Source organism: Myxocyprinus asiaticus, chromosome 14 (assembly GCF_019703515.2).
Source record: "Myxocyprinus asiaticus isolate MX2 ecotype Aquarium Trade chromosome 14, UBuf_Myxa_2, whole genome shotgun sequence".
Lineage (NCBI taxonomy): Eukaryota > Metazoa > Chordata > Actinopteri > Cypriniformes > Catostomidae > Myxocyprinus > Myxocyprinus asiaticus.
The window spans coordinates 27,979,915-28,000,638 of NC_059357.1; the positions used below are offsets into that span (position 1 = coordinate 27,979,915).

General features: G+C 39.4%; 1 protein-coding gene across 1 annotated transcript; it reads right to left on the bottom strand.

The window, feature by feature from the left end:
• Positions 1 to 240: 240 nt before the first annotated feature.
• LOC127451831 (zinc finger protein 281-like) lies at positions 241 to 19,657 on the bottom strand. The gene is made up of 7 exons (XM_051716801.1): positions 19,524 to 19,657; positions 15,684 to 16,213; positions 11,875 to 11,976; positions 11,584 to 11,707; positions 11,418 to 11,501; positions 11,109 to 11,227; positions 241 to 5,218 (listed from the first exon to the last, which is right to left on the bottom strand). The coding sequence occupies exons 2-7, from the start codon at positions 16,125 to 16,127 to the stop codon at positions 3,548 to 3,550; spliced, it is 2,544 nt and encodes an 847-aa protein (XP_051572761.1). The 5' UTR covers positions 16,128 to 16,213; positions 19,524 to 19,657; the 3' UTR covers positions 241 to 3,547.
• Positions 19,658 to 20,724: the final 1,067 nt, after the last annotated feature.

Sequence of the window (20,724 nt, forward strand, 5' to 3'; positions counted from 1 at the left end):
ACCCTGTAAGTGCCTTGATTTATGGTCAGTATGTGACCATTATCTCAGAAACTCATAAGCTTCTGGTTCACCCCAACTTGGAACCAAATCGGTGTAATTTTTGTGTAATCATTCCAGAACCTCAAGTATTACCACACCAGTCCTTTATCTGTTGAGCAATTAAAGGTGTGTTTTATCAAACAAGGTATGGCATATTTCTCCATATTTGTGACAACACAGTGGAAATGATCAATAAATCCATTCTTTTCAACACACTGATATCAACATTTTTATTGTTTTTCCTAATCAATAATAAAGTCAAAACAGACAGGTATAGCCCTGTGAATCAAACCACAAGAATCTGCGATAAAATAAGACAGATGAGAAAAAAGAAAGAACATTAGCTACAAATTTGGCATGGTGACAAATAAGGGGGCAAAAGAAAAGAGTATCAACATTTTACATGCAAAATAAATGGGGGGAGGAAAAGTTTTTAGTGTTATTAACTGTATGTAAACAAAATAAATACTTTCAGAAATATACAACTAGAAGCAAAAATAAAATGGCATTTGAGAGGACCTTATTGTGACAACCACTGACAGATTAATGGCTGGCGTTATTCAAGCCAAACAGGATATCATTGTAGACTTAACAGTGTTTCTGAGGGGACTGCACTTCATTAGGCTTTACACCTTCAACCAGAAAGCATTTTCCAGATGTGCCCCACATCAAATAATAATAATAATAATAATAAAAACAGATCTCCAATCATCAACTAGTATTTAGCATTACTTCAGAGAATTGGTAAAATGCAGAACAATTGTCTGCTTACACCTTATTTCATAAAAATTACCCTTAAAGGGATAGTTAACCCAAAAAGAAAAATTCTGCCATTCCTTACTCACCCTTGTGTTGTTCCAAACCAATTATGATATTTTCTACCAAGGACCAAAAAAAGATGTTAGGCAGTATGTTAGTCTCATATCATATAGCATCATTTTTTTTTTTTTTTTTTTGCATACTATGCAAGTGAATGGTGACTGAGACCTAACATTTCCTTCCAAGGAAGAAAGTTATAGGAGATTGGAACAACAAGAGGGTGAATAAATGAGACTGGAACAAGTGTAGTCAGTCATAACTGATCTTTGGAATTTCATTTATTTATTGAAACATTAAAATGACCCCCTTCAAGAACCTTTTTGTTTTGATAAATGCATTATGTGCATGGCCCAGACATCAATATCCATGTCAGTGGTGCTTTATGGATTGAGTGGCAGCATTCCAAAAATCAATTAGTTGTGTTTTTTTGGAAGTCCATCTTTGAAGGGGAAAAAACTTAAATCCCAGAGGTGGGAAGAAATTGAGTTTAATGGTGGGGGGAATACTTGAGGCATTTCTTAATAGGTAGCCACATCAGCTATGCTACATACAGTTCACTGTCTTATATCCCTGCTTCCTAGTCATTATTGATATGAGGTATAAAAGACGTCAGTTGTGATGATTTCGTTTTTCGTCAAGTCATCAGATTCATCATAAATGTGATTATTATTACTACTGTGAATGGAGTTTCCCAACCTTCCTGATCTTGTCCTAGTGGTCAGTTTTTGTTCCCTATGAGACTGCTTCATTGTGGTCAAACAATCCAGCATGTGGTTCTCTCCTTTGAAGGGTCGATAGGTAAAGGGTACAAATGAAAACATATGAAGAACAACAACAGGTGGCAGTAATTCAAAGACAGTGTGACAGCGGCCAACAGCGCTGATGGAAGACAATGCTAAATTAAAGTTATTGATTGATCAAAAAGAAATTACAATAATACTTCCACAGTACAAAATAAAATGTCTTAAAAGAATGTAGTTCAAGGTAATACTTTGCTCTGCATGCACACTGCAATCAGTTGGCTGGCTGACTTTTTGGACTGTTCAGACATTACTTTTAGGACCAATACTATGTAAATTTCTGTGAGAGCAAGACAGGCTTCATTGCAGTAATTACATTTGAGGGGCATTTCAACACACTTCATCACATTTTCCCAAATTGGGGGTGAAAATAACAAAGGAAAACCTTCCATTCCCAGCCAATTCCCTCTCTGTAACCTGCCCTACATACATTATGAGAAACTGGGCATAAAATATAAAAAGATACCCTACACTGCCACCCCAAGGAAATTAAGCCCACCCTCCATTTCAGCAAACACGTTCAAACTAAAGCCATCAGAAAGACCATCCCACTGGCCTGTTCAACAAACTACGCATACTAAAATTAATCCCGGCCCTTTTCAGTTGCCCACCTAATCTGTGTCCCTTCCCCACTGAACAAACATTGCTCTTTTTGAAAACAGCATGCCAATAACACACAGTTCACATTCTGTGTGATCAGCCTGGGTAGATTTATTCACCATGAAAAATAAACAGGATCAAAAAAGTGCTAGATGGGTTTTTTTCTGATGGAGGAAGAAGTGAGAGGAGTGAACAGAGGGAAAAAGGGATGAGGTTCAGCCAGACAGGCAAAGAACAATCCCTTGACCAGGCCTGTGCCAAAAGGCACTAAAACGCTTGCATGCACTGCCCTCTAGTGCATAGCCCTTGGCGTCGCAATCCAAGGATAAAAAAAAAAAGGACAGGGTGAGGTGAGTTGACAAAAAAAAACAGGCCTCCCTTCACAAACTCAGTCCCTCTTTATCCCCCTCCAAGTCACATGCCAGTCTCAAGAAAGATTACATGTTATTTTAAATACAGATATTCTTATATATATATATATATATATATATATATATATATATATATATATATATGGCCCTTAATGAAAGAGAATGTGAGTATTTCACATTGACAAAAGAACCGTAATCTCTATATAGCTAAGTGGAAAGTGGTATCAGTGTAATTTAGCAGGCAGCAGTTTTGTCTTTTAATGGTTGCACTCATTCAGAAGAATAAAAAAATATCTCCTGAAAAACAAAACCATCTTTGTATTGAAAATGTCGGCCTCTTCAATGAATGCCTTCTACTCTTCTGACAGATTTGCCATCTAAACATTTTCCTGAGTAATACTTTAATCATTGTAACAGACAATTTCAGTTCTGGGTCACTCCCTGCCATAGCTATTTTACAGTTATCTTTACACACTTGTGAAGTCAATAGCTAAAATGTGAGTCAATTTGACTATTGGAGAGAAGCAAACAGAAAAAAAAAAAAAAAAGACCATTGATACTCTTTTTTTTTTTCCCCACTTTAAAATGTTTCCCATCTACTAATTAAAGCAGACCTAAAAGTCCACTAAAGATAAAACTGAGGAGTTTCCTCTTTTGAGAAAAATAAGAAACATGATTCTGGAAAATGCATTGCAGGCCAAAAGGGGGGTGAGATTTCATATGAACATAATGGCAGTAAAAAAAAAAAAAAAAGATTTACTTAAAAACATTACAATTTCATTAAAATAGGAGAACTAAATAACAACATCAATAATAATAACAATAATAATAATAATAATAATAATACAAAATAAAACAGCATGGTGAAAAAACTAAAACAGGGAACCTCCATCTGAGCATCTAGGCACAGAAGCCCATTCACCTGTAGCTTTGGCTTGTTGGGGTTTTGGAGCCAGTGCTGACCGGGTCACTGGCATCAGCCAAGAGACTGCTATACCCTGAGAATTCGGAGACTGGTGTCTGTATACTGTGATTAACCTCTCCCCCCGAGTCACTGCTGAATGGCAGGGGCACTCGTCCCCCTTTAAACTGCACCCCAAAAGCCTGGGCAAAGTTTTCAATCTGATAAGGAGCCTTGGCTGGGTCCAGGGTTGCCAGATCCTGCGATGTGGCCAGGGAGAATCCTCCGGTGGTGGCTGTGGCTCCGTTTTTCGGCCCTTGTGGATCCTTCTGACTGCCCAAGTCAGGAGGCTGAGGTGTGATCTGGTAGGAATTGGCGTTGGGGGTATGTTGAGGTGGCGGCGGGGAGGTGTGCTGTTTGTCCAGCTGTTCCGTGAGCTCCTGGGAAGGTGTGAGCTGCTGTTGTGTGTGTGCAGACTGCTCCAAGCTGCTCATGTGGAAACCCTGTGGAGGTGATGAACCCTCTAGTAGACCAAAGTGAGACTTTGGCACAGAGGAGAGGGAGGGTGAAGAGGATACAGGCTGTGAGAATGAGTACTCCAAAGGTGAGGAAGTATACACATGTTTGTCTGAGAGAATTGGGCAAGGTCCAGGAAATGGTCCAGTGATATTGGCGGCAGAAATGGGAATCGGGCCCAACGGGAAGTTTGCGGTGTGACTGGTCCGCTCTAGTGCCTGTAAAAGAAAGCGCGAGTACTCATTCATGATCACAGCTTTGTCTCCACTGTTGGGACTTGAGCCGGTGCCCTCGGGTCCCAGCTGGTCTGTGACATCTGTTGCGGGTGACTGGAGCTCCACATGATGGGGATCTGTGATGTCGAAAGTCACATCGGACTTGTGAGCGTAGTGGTCCAACAAGCTCTGCAGAACCTCATCTGGGATTCCAGATTTGTCCTGTTTGATATCTCCAAGAGGAGAGGAGTCCAGAAGCCCCAGTGCGGCATCACCATCCAGAACCCCAGAAACGACACCCTGAATGACCGTCGGTTGTGACTGCAGATGACTGATGCCTACGTCGTAGTCTGACACTCCAGTGCCTGCACCTCCATTGTTTGCTGCATGGAGGTATCGCCTCTTCTTCAGAAACTGCATGGCATCATCATAGTTACTGCTGTTGGGGCCCACTTTGGCCACAGGCCCCGGAAGAAGCCCAAGGGTGTCCAAGCCTCCTCCCCCAGGCAAATCCAGGCTCCCTGGCTTGGATTGATTCATGGGGTGAGTAGTCTTTTCTAAGGACTTCTTGTTCCCCTTCTTGAAGGCCATCTTGGGAGCCCGGCTGTGTTCCACATGCATGCTGGGGCTTTGCTGGGCAGAAGATGATGTAGTTGATACACCATGGTTGCCAACTGAGCTGAAATCATGAAGAGCAAAGCCCTCAACCCCCTGACTGTGTGATGCCCCCACAGCCACGGCTGACTTCTTACGTTTGCGCTCACCCCCCTCTCCAGGATTTTTTGACTTGCCTCGTTTGCGGCCAGGTGTGGCCACGTTTCCCTGAGTGATTCCATAGCTGCCATGGTCTCCTTCACCTGCTGCACCCAACTCATCCTCCGCCCCGTCCAAGCCCTTTTTTATGGCATCTCCACATGTCCGCTTGTGCTTCAGCAACCGGTCCGTTCTGGAAAAATACTACGGAAGGAACACAAATATGAGAAACAATGTCAGTGTTACTTTCTAGTTTGTTTGTTTTTTAATTTATTTCAGTCATATTTTTTTTTCTTGTGATCAAAATGTCTTATAAATGTTGTCAATATTTAATCATGTCATATGCACTGATTTTAGGTCTAAAAAGTTTACATCATGATGGTGTCGCAGATGGCCGCCTCGGTGTGGAGCGCTTCTATTGTTTTGTTGTTTTTGTTTGTCCTGTGTTTAGTAATCTTTTTCCAGTCAGTTTTACCAGAGACGAACTGCTGAACATTCGACAGCATATACCAGTCAATCTTTTCCCGGATTTTGAATATTCTGACGTTTTCTTTGACATTTTAGTCGGAGGCGCGGCTAAGTTGTTTAAATGTGCTATGAGACGCAGGCGAGGAAGACGAGCCAGTGCGCTTGTCAAGCTCCGTTGGCGGGGCTTTCGAACAACGCTGCCGAGCATTCATCTTGCGAATCTCTGCTCTCTCCCTAACAAAACGGACGAACTACATCTCCTCACCCGCACAAACAAGGACATTTCAACCTCTGCTGCCTTGTGCTTCACAGAAACCTGGCTGAGTGAAGCCATTCCGGACAGCGCGTTACATCTGCCAGGCTTTCAGCTGTTCAGAGCGGATCGCATCGCGGAGTTAACAGGGAAAACGAGAGGCGGTGGAACTTGCTTTTACATCAATGAAAGTTGGTGTACATATGTAACAACGTTAAAGAGGATGTGCTGTCCTAATTTGGAAGCGCTCTTTATTAACTGTAAAATTTTCTACTCGCCGCGGGTGTTTTCCTTGTTTATTCTGGTGTGTATATTGCGCCAAACGCGTGTTAGAACACATCGCTGCAACAGCTGGCTGATCAAATCACAGACACGGAACAACAATACCCGGACTCAGTTATTATTATTCTTGGGGATTTTAAAGCAAATCTCACACGTGAACTGCCCAAATACAAACAGCACATCACATGCCCCACCAGAGACAGGAACATACTGGATCATTGTTACACAACAATAAAGGATGCATATCGCTCTGTCCCTACAGCAGCTTTGGGACTCTCTGATCACTGTCTAGTTCATCTTCTTCCAACCTACAGACAGAAATTAAAATCTGCTAAGCCTGTATTAAGGACTGTAAAGAGATGGACCAATGAAGCAGAGCTGGAACTACAAACCTGCTTTGACTGCACTGACTGGAGTGTGTTTGAGGCTGCAGCCACAGACCTGGACGAGCTCACAGATACTGTTACATCATATATCAGTTTCTGTGAGGATATGTGCATTCCTACTAGGACTTATTTAACATTTAACAACGACAAACCATGGTTTACAGCGGAAATCAGGCAGCTTCGTCAGGCCAAAGAGGATGCTTACAGAGTTGGGGATAAAGTTTTGTACAATCAGGCCAGGAACACACTGGAATCAGAGTGGCTAAAAGAAGATACTCTGAGAAGCTGAAAAACAAGTTTTCAGCTAACGACCCTGCATCAGTGTGGAGTGGCATGAAACAACTTACGAATTACAGGACTCCTACCCCCAACGCTGTAGGGAACCAACAACTGGCTGACGACCTTAATGTGTTCTACTGCAGATTTGAATGGCCCAATCTCACACTCAACACCCACTCTGACCTTCACTTTACACAAACACCAACACCTCCTGCAACCCCCCTCCTGCTACACAACCTGCACTTAAGATCTGTGAAGATGATGTGATCCGTGTCTTTCGAAAACAAAGGATAAGGAAAGCACAGGGCCCAGATGGAGTTTCACCTATATGTCTTAGATCCTGTGCTAACCAGCTGGCCCCCATCTTCACACAGATCTTCAATAGATCACTGGAGCAGTGTGAACTCCCATGCTGCTTCAAACGTTCCACTATCATCCCCATCCCAAAGAAACCAAAAATCACAAGACTTAATGACTACAGACCTGTCACCCTGACGTCTGTGGTCATGAAGTCATTTGAGAGACTGGTGTTGGCCCACCTGAAGGACATCACTGGACCCTTTCTAGATCCCCTTCAATTTGCTTATCGAGCAAACAGGTCTGTGGATGATGCAGTCAACATGGGATTGCATCATATCCTGCAACATCTGGACAGACCAGGGACATATGCAAGGATCCGTTTTGTGGACTTCAGTTCGGCTTTCAACACCATCATCCCAGCTATTCTCCGGACTAAATTACACCAACTCTGTTCCCATGTCTATCTGTCAGTGGATTACCAGCTTTCTGACAGACAGGCAGCAGCTTGTGAGACAGGGGAAATTCACTTCCAGCACCTGTGCAATCAGCACTGGTGCCCCCCAGGGATGTGTGCTCTCCCCACTATTCTTCTCCCTCTACACCAACGACTGCATCGCCAAGGACCCCTCTGTCAAGCTCCTGAAGTTTGCAGATGACACCACTGTCATCGGCCTCATCTGAGATGATGATGAGTCTGCATACAAAAGGGAGGTTAAACAGCTGGCTGTCTGGTGCAGTCAAAACAACCTGGAGCAGTCAAAACAACCTGGAGCTGAACACGCTCAAAATAGTGGAGATGATAGTGGACTTTAGGAGGAACACCCCAACACTGACCCCACTCACCATTCTAAACAGCACTGTGGCAGCAGTGGAGTCATTCAGGTTCCTGGGCACCATCATCTCACAGGACCTGAAGTGGGAGACCCACATTGACTCCACTGCGAAAAAGGCCCAGCAGAGGTTGTACTTCCTTCGCCAGTTGAGGAAGTTCAACCTACCAGAGGCGCTGCTGATACAGTTCTACTCAGCAGTCATTGAGTCTGTCCTCTGCACTTCAATAACTGTCTGGTTTGGTTCAGCTATGAAATCAGATATCAGAAGACTACAAAGGACAGTTCGGACTGCTGAGAGGATTATTGGTTGCCCCCTGCCCCCCCTTTAAGAACTATACACTTCCAGAATGAGGAAAAAGGCTGGAAAAATCACTCTGGACCCCACTCACCCTGCCCACTACCTTCTTGAACTGTTGCCTTCTGGCCGACGCTTCAGAGCTCTGAGCACCAGAACCATCAGGCACAGGAACAGTTTTTTCCCCCAGGCTATCCATGTCATGAACAGTTAAAACTGCCCCTTTGAGCAATAATTAATGTGCAATACACAGCGTAGTCTTTTTATATTATCCAACACATCCTACCTATTCTGCCATTACATTCCCTTGCACTGTACATAACCGATTTGTATTTAGATTTGCACTACGTATGTGTATGTAAATATACTCATATATGTGTATATGTATAAGTATGTGTGTATTTGTGTGTGTATGTATAAGTATGTATGTGTGTGTGTATATATATATGTGTGTGTGTGTGTGTGTGTGTGTGTGTGTGTGTATGTATATGTATATATATATATATGTGTGTATATGTAGTCTATTGTGTATTCTATATATACTTTTTTCTTTTCAATATTTATCCATTTTTTATTCAATTTTAATTATTTTTTAAAAGTCTTGTTGCTGTTTTTGTATTGTTGTGTACTGGAAGCTCCGGTCACCAAGACAAATTCCTTGTATGTGTAAGCATACTTGGCAATAAAGCTCATTCTGATTCTGATTAGCCATATATTTTTAATCAACAAAAATATCATTAGTTCATTGTATTGTGCAAAATGACAAAAAAGCATGTAAAACTGTAACAGAACAAACTTTAATCAAATATTCATACTATGTAAAAAAAATAATCATAAAATGTATTTAAACAGGCATCAAATGTAAAAACTGTACTTGTTTTGAAAACCTAAGCCCTGTTAATAATAGCATAGAGTGTACTTAAGTAATAGCTAGCTACTTTTCAGTAGGGCTACAACTAACAATTATTTTGACAATCGATTAATCTAACGATTATTAGAATGATTATTCAATTATTTGGCAACTAATGCACAGATGAATCAATCACTCTTAACCAATTATTCAGAGTGTGCCCCGACTTAAAAGGATGTATTAAACGTGCTTACTAACAAAATCATCTTACCTCTAACAAAAAATACCTCTAAATGACAATCACTGAATTAAAGGGGGAAAAAATACTTTGTTTAATTCAGTAAAGAAATTAACTGTAAAAAATCCTATTATCATCAAGTGTTTTGGTCTTGTTTTCCATTTTTGTCTATAAATCTTTAAAACAAGATGCAATGAGTCAATGAGAAGCAACATAAGATATTTAGACATGCTTTAAGAGAATGTATCTTAAATGTAAGTGTATTTTGTATATAAGTGTATTTTTCAATTGGTTATACTTCTGCAAGTGCAGTAAAGACAAAATATACTTATATTCAAGATCTATTCTCTAAAATCAAGTCTAAATATCTTATATGCTGCTTTAAAATTAGTATTTTTAATATTATATTCAACATTCTTAGATAAAAAAAAAAAAAAAAAAAAATTCTGCGGTATAGCTGTTAAAGAAAATGTATGTTGTTTTAAAGGCGTTTTAGATATTTATATTGGAAAACATGCCGAAACAAAAACAAATCAAAAACATATTTTGTTGCAGTGTATAATGGGGCGAAGACTACCCTCTCTCACCTTTCTGTTCACTTCAATCCATCTTTAACTCACAAAAAAAACTCTCTCTTATTAATAAAGCTGTGTATTGGCAATTTCCTTCACGATAAGTAATGCACAGTGACATACATTGATTCAATAAGTCGCGAGCCATCACGTTATAATCTAGCTGCAGCAAGCGAGCGCACTCGAGGGATGAGCGTCCCCATGACAGAGTGTGCCTCAGCCGGGTGCAGTTTCAATCTCATACCTATATATCGGGACATTCACGCAACTCATAGAAGAGGCGCTGACCGCACAGAGAAATGCCAGTTTTGGAGTTTGTAGTTATTTACATGATCTGCTTCTGTATTATTTGAACTTTAATAAAGCTATGACACATTAAATATAACTGCATTTAAGATGTAACGCCGGGGTGTTTCCTTTAAAGATGCTCGACACACAAGTTTTGCTCCAGCTCCACTTTTTCCACAACGACAGTGCTTCTGTATTTATGTGCTTCTTATTTTGTATTTTTGCATTATACTTCCCTCATACTTTGCGATCTACATCACCTGAAGCTGTTTGGAAAGTTTAGAGTGCATCTGGACTGTGAGCTGTATTCTTCCTCTCCTCAGTCAGGTGTGAACTGCAGTGCTCTCGAGCATCAGAGTTTAATGTGATCCCATGTTACATTAAATGAGATCAAATGACTATTCGACAACGAAAATGTTTGTCAAAAATGTTTTATTGATGTTGTCGTTAACATCGACTAATCGTTTCAACCCTACTTTTCAGAAGTTACGATGTTGTGAATTGATCATGCTTTATTAAAATTTTTTCGATGTTTTATAACAGATATTGCATTGCTTGTGGCACATTTTTTGTGAAAACAGCATTTTTTTCACAAGTTATGCATTCTGACCAGTTCAAATTCACCTTTGCATTGACTTTGTCTGTGCAGAAGCAAGTTGTAATATTACGTTTCTGCTGGGGATATAGCTGATTAATCTCATATATATATATATATATATATATATATATATATATATGCGTAACTCAAGCAAGGAATACATATATATGCGTAACTCAAGCAAGGATATCCCCATCCTACGATGACTGGAGCATCTGACTCAACTGGTTGTAAAACATTGTGCATTGTTAATATCTTGTAGTATTTTTTTTTTTTTTTTTGGTCACATTTTTATCATGATGCCCTTTTTCTGTGTCATCTTCACTGTCTTTGACTAAATCAAAATACCCTTCATCAACAAACATTTCTGTCAGTAATTTTTTGGCAAGACTGAACAAAGTATGACAGCTTGAAATTGGTTAAAAACTATGCGTGGTCTTCAGGAAACTAACCTGTTGGCAGGTATCACACTTGTATGGCTTTTCTCCACTATGTGTTCTTTTGTGTCTTTCCATGTGATACTTCTGAATGAAACGCATGTTGCACTGATCACAGCTGAATGGCTTCTCTCCTGGAAAATGAACAATAAGAGAAAAAAAAATAAAAAATAAGCAGGCCAAACAATACAAATGGAGAGGAATTAATCTGCTTTGTAAAATTTACAATCAAAACAGAAGCTACAATGAAGCGTGACCAACATCTTGCAAACAAATAAGCCAGAAATGAGGAAATGAAAGTTGTTGTGAACTTGAGGAACTTACCACTGTGAATCTTCTCGTGTCTCTGTAAGAGGTATTTCTGAATGAAGCTCATGTTACATTGAGTACAGCGGAAAGGCCTCTCACCTGTAAGGAAAGTTGACAAGTCAAGCACTGATACTGGCCATTAATCCTTTAAAAAAAGATTTAAGTGTGAAAGAATACTAACCTGTGTGTATAAGTATGTGTCTGCGTAAATGATAGGAGCTCCTGAAAGCTGCATTGCAGTGCTCACAGATGTGCGGTTTGGAGTTTGGAGAAAAGCTACCTCCATCTGGATCCAGCATCATAGACTACAGACAAGACAATATTCATCATTAGACAACACTAATATTAATGTTCTAATACAAGAGTTTCTAACAAGCAATTTTTCTACTCAAGGAAAATCCTCTTTAGATTTAACAATAACAACAGCTGTGAGTAACACAAAGCTGTACGTAAATGCCGTGCATGTTTGCACCTTCGACTCTCCTCGTTTCCTCCGTGTCTTGCTTTCTTGTCCCTCACCATTTGACCTTCGACCTTTCTTCCCTGAGGATTCTTTTACCAGCCGTCCTGCCAGCTGGAAGGATAACAAAGATAGAATGGGATTCAGTACGGACAAAACAATAGGCAAAAAAAAAAAAAAAAAACATTCAGTCAAACAACACTTGTAAAACAATTTTTTTTTATTGCATATTACATTAAAACTAAAATTGTATGAATGGGTGACACTGCAGTCTTTTATAAATACTCAACATCCTGGAAATCATGATACTTCTAGACAGATTTTATTAAATGAAAAACAAATGTACACACATACATGAGCCACCAGTCCCTATAATATGCAGAGTTGAAGAAAGTCTAGTTTGAATTTTAAAATTGTTCCTTAATGTGTGAATGTGGCAGAAGGCAGGGTGATAAATCTCTTATTTACGAGCCTTTATATCTGTCCCTTGAGATGAATGCCACTTTCCTTATTTTCACGCCCATCTACGAAGTACAACATGTGGATTATTGACCAGCTGCACATTTAAATATTGCTTCACTCTTGGGCAGAACAAAACAAAAGACTGTTGAACAAAACAAAAACCATCCTGGACTCGGATTCAAATCTGAATGGTTAATACCCATTTTACTTCAGAAGGTTTTTGTGCATGTACGATAAACGAATGAGGGAAAAACTGGAGCAAGGGAGATGTGAAATATCAGCAGATTGCTTTATTAAATTAGACTTGCAGGCTAGCCAAAACAAACCTTTGCCTTGCACTGGACTTTTTCAAATGACCTATATTACAAATCCACTCACAGAGCGTGCATGAGAAACAGCTACTGGAAGAAACGAAAACCAAACATAATACAAAAGACTGAACCAAGACATCAGGCCTGTTATTTCTCTGTTACCTTGTAGCCAAAATCACGAAATTAGCACGAGTCATCATTTTAATAATGGAATTGTAAAAAATGACACAGATGCCTTTGGCTACTGCAGAAAGCCAGATGCAGCGTCTCAATGCTTCAGCCTGATTTCCATTCAGAGCGGATGAGATGATCAATAAGTCTTTCTAATGATTAAATAGATTCTTTTTGTGCCATATAACCTTAGAAAGGGCTTAATTATGACAGCATGAGAAGCAAAGGTGCTGTTATGCATGTGCCGTTACAGGAAACAGATGACATCACTGACAGGAAGGACAGTTTATAGCCTACAGCTTTACTATGGAATGTACATGCAGCTTGGCTCAGGGTACAGATGTCTGGTTCTCGCGATGCTTCAAATCCAGATATTAACTTAAATATCTGACATGAAAATGTTTTGATAACATTAAAATGCTAAAAGAACACACATTAAAATCCCAAGAACCAAATACAATCTTCCAATTTAGAATCAATTGCACAGTTAAAGGTGCAATATGTAACAATGTTCATGTAATATTTGCCTCTTTTTTTTTTTTTTTTTTGCCAATGTGTAATGCAACTTAAAAAATGAGCCCTTCCCGGACTTCCTAAGTTGCCTATTAAAGCCTGTAGACTGATTTTCATGCAAAGGGAGCGGGTCGCTTTTGCTGGGAAAATCCAAAGGATGTGACATTTATGCGCGCTCCGAGAGCCTTGCCTCAGACAGTAATAGCTTCTCTTCCGCTATTCAACAGCGACAACAAACTGCAACACTAGGTAACGTTATCTTAGAGATGAAATCCAGCAAACGTCTGGCTTCCAGCACAACACCGACTCCAACACAAAAAAAAAAAAGGGGGAACGTGATCATGGTCGAGCGAAAACTAAAGTGAACATCGGCAGGGCATTTGATTCCTGGAGGGAACTTCGTTCGGTTTTGGGGATCAAAACTGACCCTGAATTGGCGTTCTTCTTATTGGACAGGTAAGCTTACATAACTGCAAAGCATGTGAAATATAGTGCCATAAGGATTGATCTGTGTAATTTTAGCTAACTTGATCTTGCCTGCTAACGCTGACAAATTGCAAGCTACCTTGCTTCACAACTTTCAAATAATTTCAACGATCTTCTCTTTATACTAAAAGTCAGGTATACAGGATAAATTTAAGCAAATACGTTTCTTATTCGTAGTACAACATAAGACATACAAAACATAACAGTGCAACAGTAAACTGTCTGGTATATTTCAGTAGTATGTAGCTGTATGTGTCATCGGTATGTAGCATCGGTATGCTATGTTAGCTGATAAATAGTTTTAGTTTAGTCTCAAAGTTTGTAGTAAAACAATCATAACTGTGTAATTTTAATTATGCTTCATGTCAGCATGATGCCAGTGGATCACGTTCAGTCTCTTTACATGTTACGTCATTATTTTGGCTGATGCTCGCTCACGTCCCTATGGAGTGTGTGCACGAGCGAGAGCAACAGGTAGCTGGCTGCAGTTCACTTAACGGCCACAGGTGTCATTAATAACAAGGGTTTCTGAATCTTACATACTGCACCTTTAAAATATTGGAAGTCCATTTTACATGAAACACTGCAAACAAAACCAAATCCCAGTGAAATAACACCAAAATGGCATTTTTCATTGGGACCTCGCTCAGGGTTGTGGCTGAGGGCCAACCAGTTCCTAGATGCCAAAATTATAAAATGTACCATTATACAAGCATCATATCCAAAATATGGCTGCACAATTAATCTAAAAATATATATTACAATTACAGCTGCAACAATTAACAATTATAAGTGTCAATTTCTACTCATGATGCATCAGAATATTCTATATTCTATTTCAATTGTACACGTTTTGCCAGCAACTGAGCATTGTAACCAATCATAAGAGTCCGTTGCTTGCTTGTTTGTATAATTTATTAAAAATTTCAATAACAGCTTTGTTTTTTATGCTTTTGAGACGGCCAATGTGAAGTTGACTATTGAGGTCAATACAACTAGTTTGGATTTACTGATGTATAAAACAGCAATACATTCAGAAACACAGCTCTCAGCTTGTTTTGGATGTGTAGTTGACAAAGAACACGGCATGCAGCATTACATTTTCAAAATAAGTATATGTAAATTCTAGGGCTGTCAATCGACTAAACTTTTAATCGAATTAGTTACATGATTAATTAATCAAATTAACTGCAATTAATCACATATCAATATTTACTGAGAAGGTCCACAAATAAAAGGTAATTTAGAATAATAGAAATAATTAGAAATATCATATAAAAGCCTAGTAAATATTATAATTTAAATAATTCAAATACATTACATCATATTGTGGCAACAGACAAGCATTTGGAAAATACAAAAAGTCCATTTAAAAGTAAAAACATACTTCCATATCATTGAACACAACCCTATTATTGGCCTATTTCAATCTGTGTTATTTTTTATGTTTGGTCTATGTACTCGTGTCAAACAGACGCTTTTGGAGCATCTCACTTTGGTTATGTCACGTCGAATTAGTTTTCAGCGACTCTAGTCATAGGCACTGTGTTTATAGGACCCTGTGTCAGGTTACTGCATCAAGGTTGCACATCAAGCTTGAATTTGCTACAATGGTAGGAACATTCCTTATTACGGAATTTATGTACAGGTTGGGGCATGATTAATTGTGTTAATTTTTTAATGCGCTATTTTTCCATATAATTAATCACACTAAATTAATGAGGTAAATTGACAGCCCTAGTAAATTCTGAATCAAAATGAATCGCAATTACAGTATCAAGGGAAATAATCAGCATTTATGATTTTTGACAATCGTGTACTCCTATCCAAAAGTAACTTTTAACAGATATTTCAACAGACATTCGCTGACACACTTACGTTTCCCAGGCTGAGGTCATGCACCACCAGGTTCTGATGGTTGCCCAGCGACACCTCCAGTAACTCCCCTCCACTTCGTACTCCAGCTCCGGCTCCACCCCCCGGGTAGAGGGGCAATCTGTAATCGTGTTCAGAAATCTTCTCCTGTTTAATGCCCATGGCATGAACATAATCGCCCACACCTCCCATCATCCCCCCGATGCAACCTCCACCACCCATGCCTCCAGCATTAAGCCCTCCACCACAGTCCGGCGAGTCTCGCTCCTTCTTGAGGATCATCTCGTGGGGCTGCAGGTCAGCCATAACCGTTTGACTGGCCAGGCGGGTGAAGCTGGTAACAGGGGGAAGATGGCTGAACATGAGCATGCTCGGACCAAAACTTGACTCCATGCCACCATTGGAGCGGAGAAACTCGTTGCCAAGTTTATCCTGGATCAGGCTCATGGTGGCTCAGAGATTTATCACACCGATGTCAATGCAGTAACAAGGGGTGATGGGGTCCACTTCAATGCAAGGCCACCTCACTCATCCTAAAGGAATGAGACAGCAATTATCATGATTATGAAAGATTCAATTAATATTAAATATGATAATGCACTATAGTCATAGACCAATATAGAATATCAATATTGGCCTATAACTATACTTGCTTCGCCAATTAACACAAGTGGAAATTCGGCCTATTTGCAAAATTTACTAACAGTCTAAATGTAAAGTGCAAATTTTCTGTTTTCAAATATTTCAAAAGCATTTTAAGTAGGCTTAAATATTGCGCAAAATAAATGTTCATTTCAATACAAGAAATGTGTAAATATATTTCAATAAATTGAATCTGCAATCTATAATTATTTTGCTATTTATTTTACTTACATTAATATTCATAAGTTGCAAGGTGAAACAAAAGTTTCAAAAGAGGTGATAGATCATTTGGATTAAAAAATAAATAAAAAATTTACCTTGATTTTCCCTGGTATATTTTAATTAAGCCATGTCAGTGCTAAGTGGGGCAGCCAGGACAATTTGACCACCTATTATATACTTTTTGAGCAAGTTTTATGTACAGAAATTTCTTGATGTTTCAGGTGTTTGAAATTTGTGAAAACGTCTCTGCGGACAAATTTAGGAACAGTAGCCGTATGCTCTTTTGATCCAACTATTAAGCGCTTAACTGGTTTAATCACAGAGGTTAGTGGGTCAGACACAAAAGAGAGCCTGCTCACATGGCCTTCAGTGTATAACACATGCTCTTTCCATCTTCTAAAAACAAAAACTATTCAGCAGAAAACAATTCACTGTTATGACTTCTGATAAGGAGTAAAGTACAGTAACACAGAAGATCAAAAGAAGACATTTGGTTAACACAGCAGATCACAAGGGCTTCTGCACAGACTTTTATTTCAAACCATCTTGGTTAATTTGTACTGAGATGTGTTTCCTTCCTAAAATATAGGTCATCACCTGACTAGTTTCATGACACATATAAAACATATGCAGATTGCAGATTTAACATAAAATAGATCTCAAGCACAGTTTTCCCGAACGCCTGATTTTGTTTTCCGGTCTCACCCTATTTTTAACGTATTGACTTTGTAAAAAAATTGCCATAAAAAGCAAGTGGCTCCACAGTGCCAATAATTTATAGAGAGAGAGATGACGTCTTTTGACAGTGCCTCACCCGTCAACGTTGAAGGAGTGGGTAGATGATATGAAGCTATGGTTCAAGGATAGTTATGTTGATATCAATAACTATGAGTTATGACCACCAACAACTACACCAGTTGAGCCTGAACTCATTTTTACTCCAACTAACACTAAAAATGTTTGTTGTTCTCTGTCTGGGTCACTCGTTTTGGCAGTTTTTACACTGCTGCCTATGGAGATCGGAACCAGACGGCAGGAATTGTTTGCATTTTTCGGAAACTAAATCAGGTAGCAGGACCAAATATACAGTATGAGAACATGGCATGTCAAATTTAAGGCAGAACAAACCAAGTTACGCATGTGCTCACACATTCACTTTAGGATATTGTATAAGCAAAACAAACTGGCTTGCTTACACACTCTATTTTGAACGTTAAGTATTAAGTACATGTTAAATATAAACACAGATGTTTGGGCCTTGTGAACTGGTCTAGAATTAGGAATGCTAGTGGATGATGGCCTGTGTGACATTCTTCCAAATTTCTCATGTCCTGTGCAGCCACGGCTTTTGACTTGGATTAAAAAGTAAAACAATCACACAGACCTACGTTAATCTATAATGTTTTTTTGTTTGTTTGTTTGTTTGTTTGTTTTTAAATGCAGGCATCATCATGAGTTTGAATGGCAGGGATCAAGCTCAGCTTCATTATTTGTCACCATGAGCAGCTCGTGCGCTTTTACTACAATGGATAAACAGATTATCGTTTATGCAAATATAACAAGCCCTAATTTACCATAGTACTTTATTTTTACTACAATACAACTGTGGCAACTAGGTATCAGCCACCACTGCCATCAGAATAACTAAAAACAGAACAATAGTGTGAAATGTTTTAACACAGCTTCAATGAAATAAAATGGTAATTATAGTTTTACACAGTAAAAATAACTAACTACTGTACTTTGTCCAAAACTATGGTTAGCATTTATGTTAACGTTATGACGTTAAGGACCACTGCAGTCTAGACTCAATCACTGTGTGTGTGCGCACGCGTGTGTATGGTGAAGATACGTGATGTTTTCTGAAAGCCAATGGCTCTTCTCTGGATTTCTGCGCCATCCGATGATTCATACCTTTTATTTCCCATTAAAAGACTGCATGACTGGATATAAACCAGATGCGCTGCGTAAGTCAGAACCAGGACTTGACCACAGCTGAATAAGCTCTTCATGTTCAATGCAAAAGATGAGGACAATCTATCAGCTTGGTGCGTGGATACGTCATATCCAATATTTAATTGAAGAAGAAAGTCAATACTCCCTCACTCAATACTCCTGTGTTATTTATATAACACAGTAGTATCCAAATATAAATGACAGTATAATTGTCTTTTATCTCGCACAACAGCACATCGCCTCTCGGTTCTTTGTGTTCTGAGTGCGCGCATACGGCACGCGACGAAGATGGTATGTAAATAGCTGGCGTGAATATGTTAGCCAACTGAGCTAGCTCATCAATCAGACAAACATAAATCATTTTTCACACACTCAAATCAAAGTGAGCCGCAACTCGGGGGCGCAGTGACCATATCAGCGAAAACCCCAAAGCTCAGCCGTGTGGCTGCCTGAAGTCTGTCCTGTGAAAGTGGCCAGTGGAGTTTTAAGTTGTTGTTGTTAGTGAGGCAGGACCGTTATGGTGGAATCCATATTAATAACTCCATGCCGACTCACAAAGGGCCTCGCCGCTAACGCGCTAGCTATCAGGCTAAGCGACGCATAATAAATAAATTGCAATGGCGAAGTGTGGGGCATGCCACATACACACATTAAATGACAAATATTATATATATATATATATATATATATATATATATATATATATATATATATAGACACACACACACACACATTAATTAAAAACAGAAGAACTTTGCAGAACTGGTGATTTTGGTTATGTGGTACCCTCAAGACAATAAATTGAGATATAGAGTCGGCACAATGCTGTGGCTGCGCAGGATACAACGCTTACCCATAATAACCAGCCCCATGCAACTCCAACTAACAATTGAAGCTCCGCGTCAAGCTAGCGGATACATGCTACATTCCGTCCCTGCGCTGCGCTTTGTTGTCTGCACCACTCGCGTGCGCCTCTCCGCCGCTTCAAACTTCACGCAAAGCTCATCTCTGCATTTCGCTTACCAGTGCATGTCCACCGTTTGCTCTCTCTACGCGTATTTCCCCCCCACGGACGTTTGTTTTAATCTTCAGAGTCCAAACATTGTTCTCCCGTAGCTGCTGCGTTCCTCCATCTTGTCTGCGCGCGGGGAACTGTGGGTACGGCGGACGGGGTCCTGTGAGGAGACAGATACATTGAACCAGGGCATTAGAGCAGCGTCCGATAGTGAACCATTACACAGAGGGATCACAGTCACACAGTAGACTAGACTTAGTGGGTGCAATTGGGGAGATTTTCACTAGCGATCAGGGCGCTGGATCGACTTTAAAGGAATAGTTTAGCCAAAAATGAAAATTCTGTCATAATTTAGGCTGCTCACCCTCATGCCATCCAAAACTTGAAAAACTTTATTTTTTTTCCTGCGAAACACAAATGAAGATATTTTGAAGAATGTACGAGGTGTTTTTCCATACAGTGCGAGTCAATGAGATCCAAAATGTAAAGCTCTAATAATAGAAATGCATGCGACTTCCGTGGTTTAATCTGTCTTCTGACGCAATAGGCTACAGTCGCTTTGGGTGAGGGGGAAAAAATAAAATCCTTATTCACTATAAATCTTGACAGCCACCCCAACTGACCCTTCGCGAAGCCTCACCTTAAAAGCGTTTCTGAGAAATACTATCTCAGCAACTGTTGCTGTGTGCCAATTCTCCAAAAGCATTTGCTTTTCTCCAACGAGAGTCCGGGAGTAATGTGTGTTTGAGTATTTTTAAGCAGAATTTTATAGAAGTAATCTAAAAAATGTAAAAATGTTGTTACTGGGTCACTTGTCATGGTGACACAAGGTACCTAGAGAGGATACACAGTGTTTTTTCTTACATTCTTTTTTTTTTTGTTTGTTTGTTTTTTTTTTTGTTTGTTTTGTTTTTTGTCTTTAAATAAATCTTGAGAAGAGCATGCTGTGAATTAAACTTTGTCAGTCCTCATTCCCAAATGATCATGTATAACAGCAGCAAGGACACCTACATGTGCTCCAAGGTAAATTAAAACAAAAACTTAACGTTAATCAATTTATGTATTGATTCAAGGTCATATTAGAGGTGATAGTAAATAAAGAGTTCACAGCATCATAGTGATTGTTTTATGAGACGTTATAAGTAGTTTTGTTCTATGAGACGTTATAAGTAGTTTTGTTCACTTACACTAATGTTATCAGGTATGGAT

Bases quoted from the DNA above. Each gene is read 5' to 3' on its own strand.
- LOC127451831 (XM_051716801.1), bottom strand. From the start codon at position 16,127: ATGAGCCTGATCCAGGATAAACTTGGCAACGAGTTTCTCCGCTCCAAT. The intron at 11,502-11,583 runs GTTAGTATTCTT...CTTTCCTTACAG, and splicing joins ACACATACTTATACACACAG to GTGAGAGGCCTTTCCGCTGT. The intron at 5,219-11,108 runs GTTAGTTTCCTG...TTCCTTCCGTAG, and splicing joins AGTGTGATACCTGCCAACAG to TATTTTTCCAGAACGGACCG.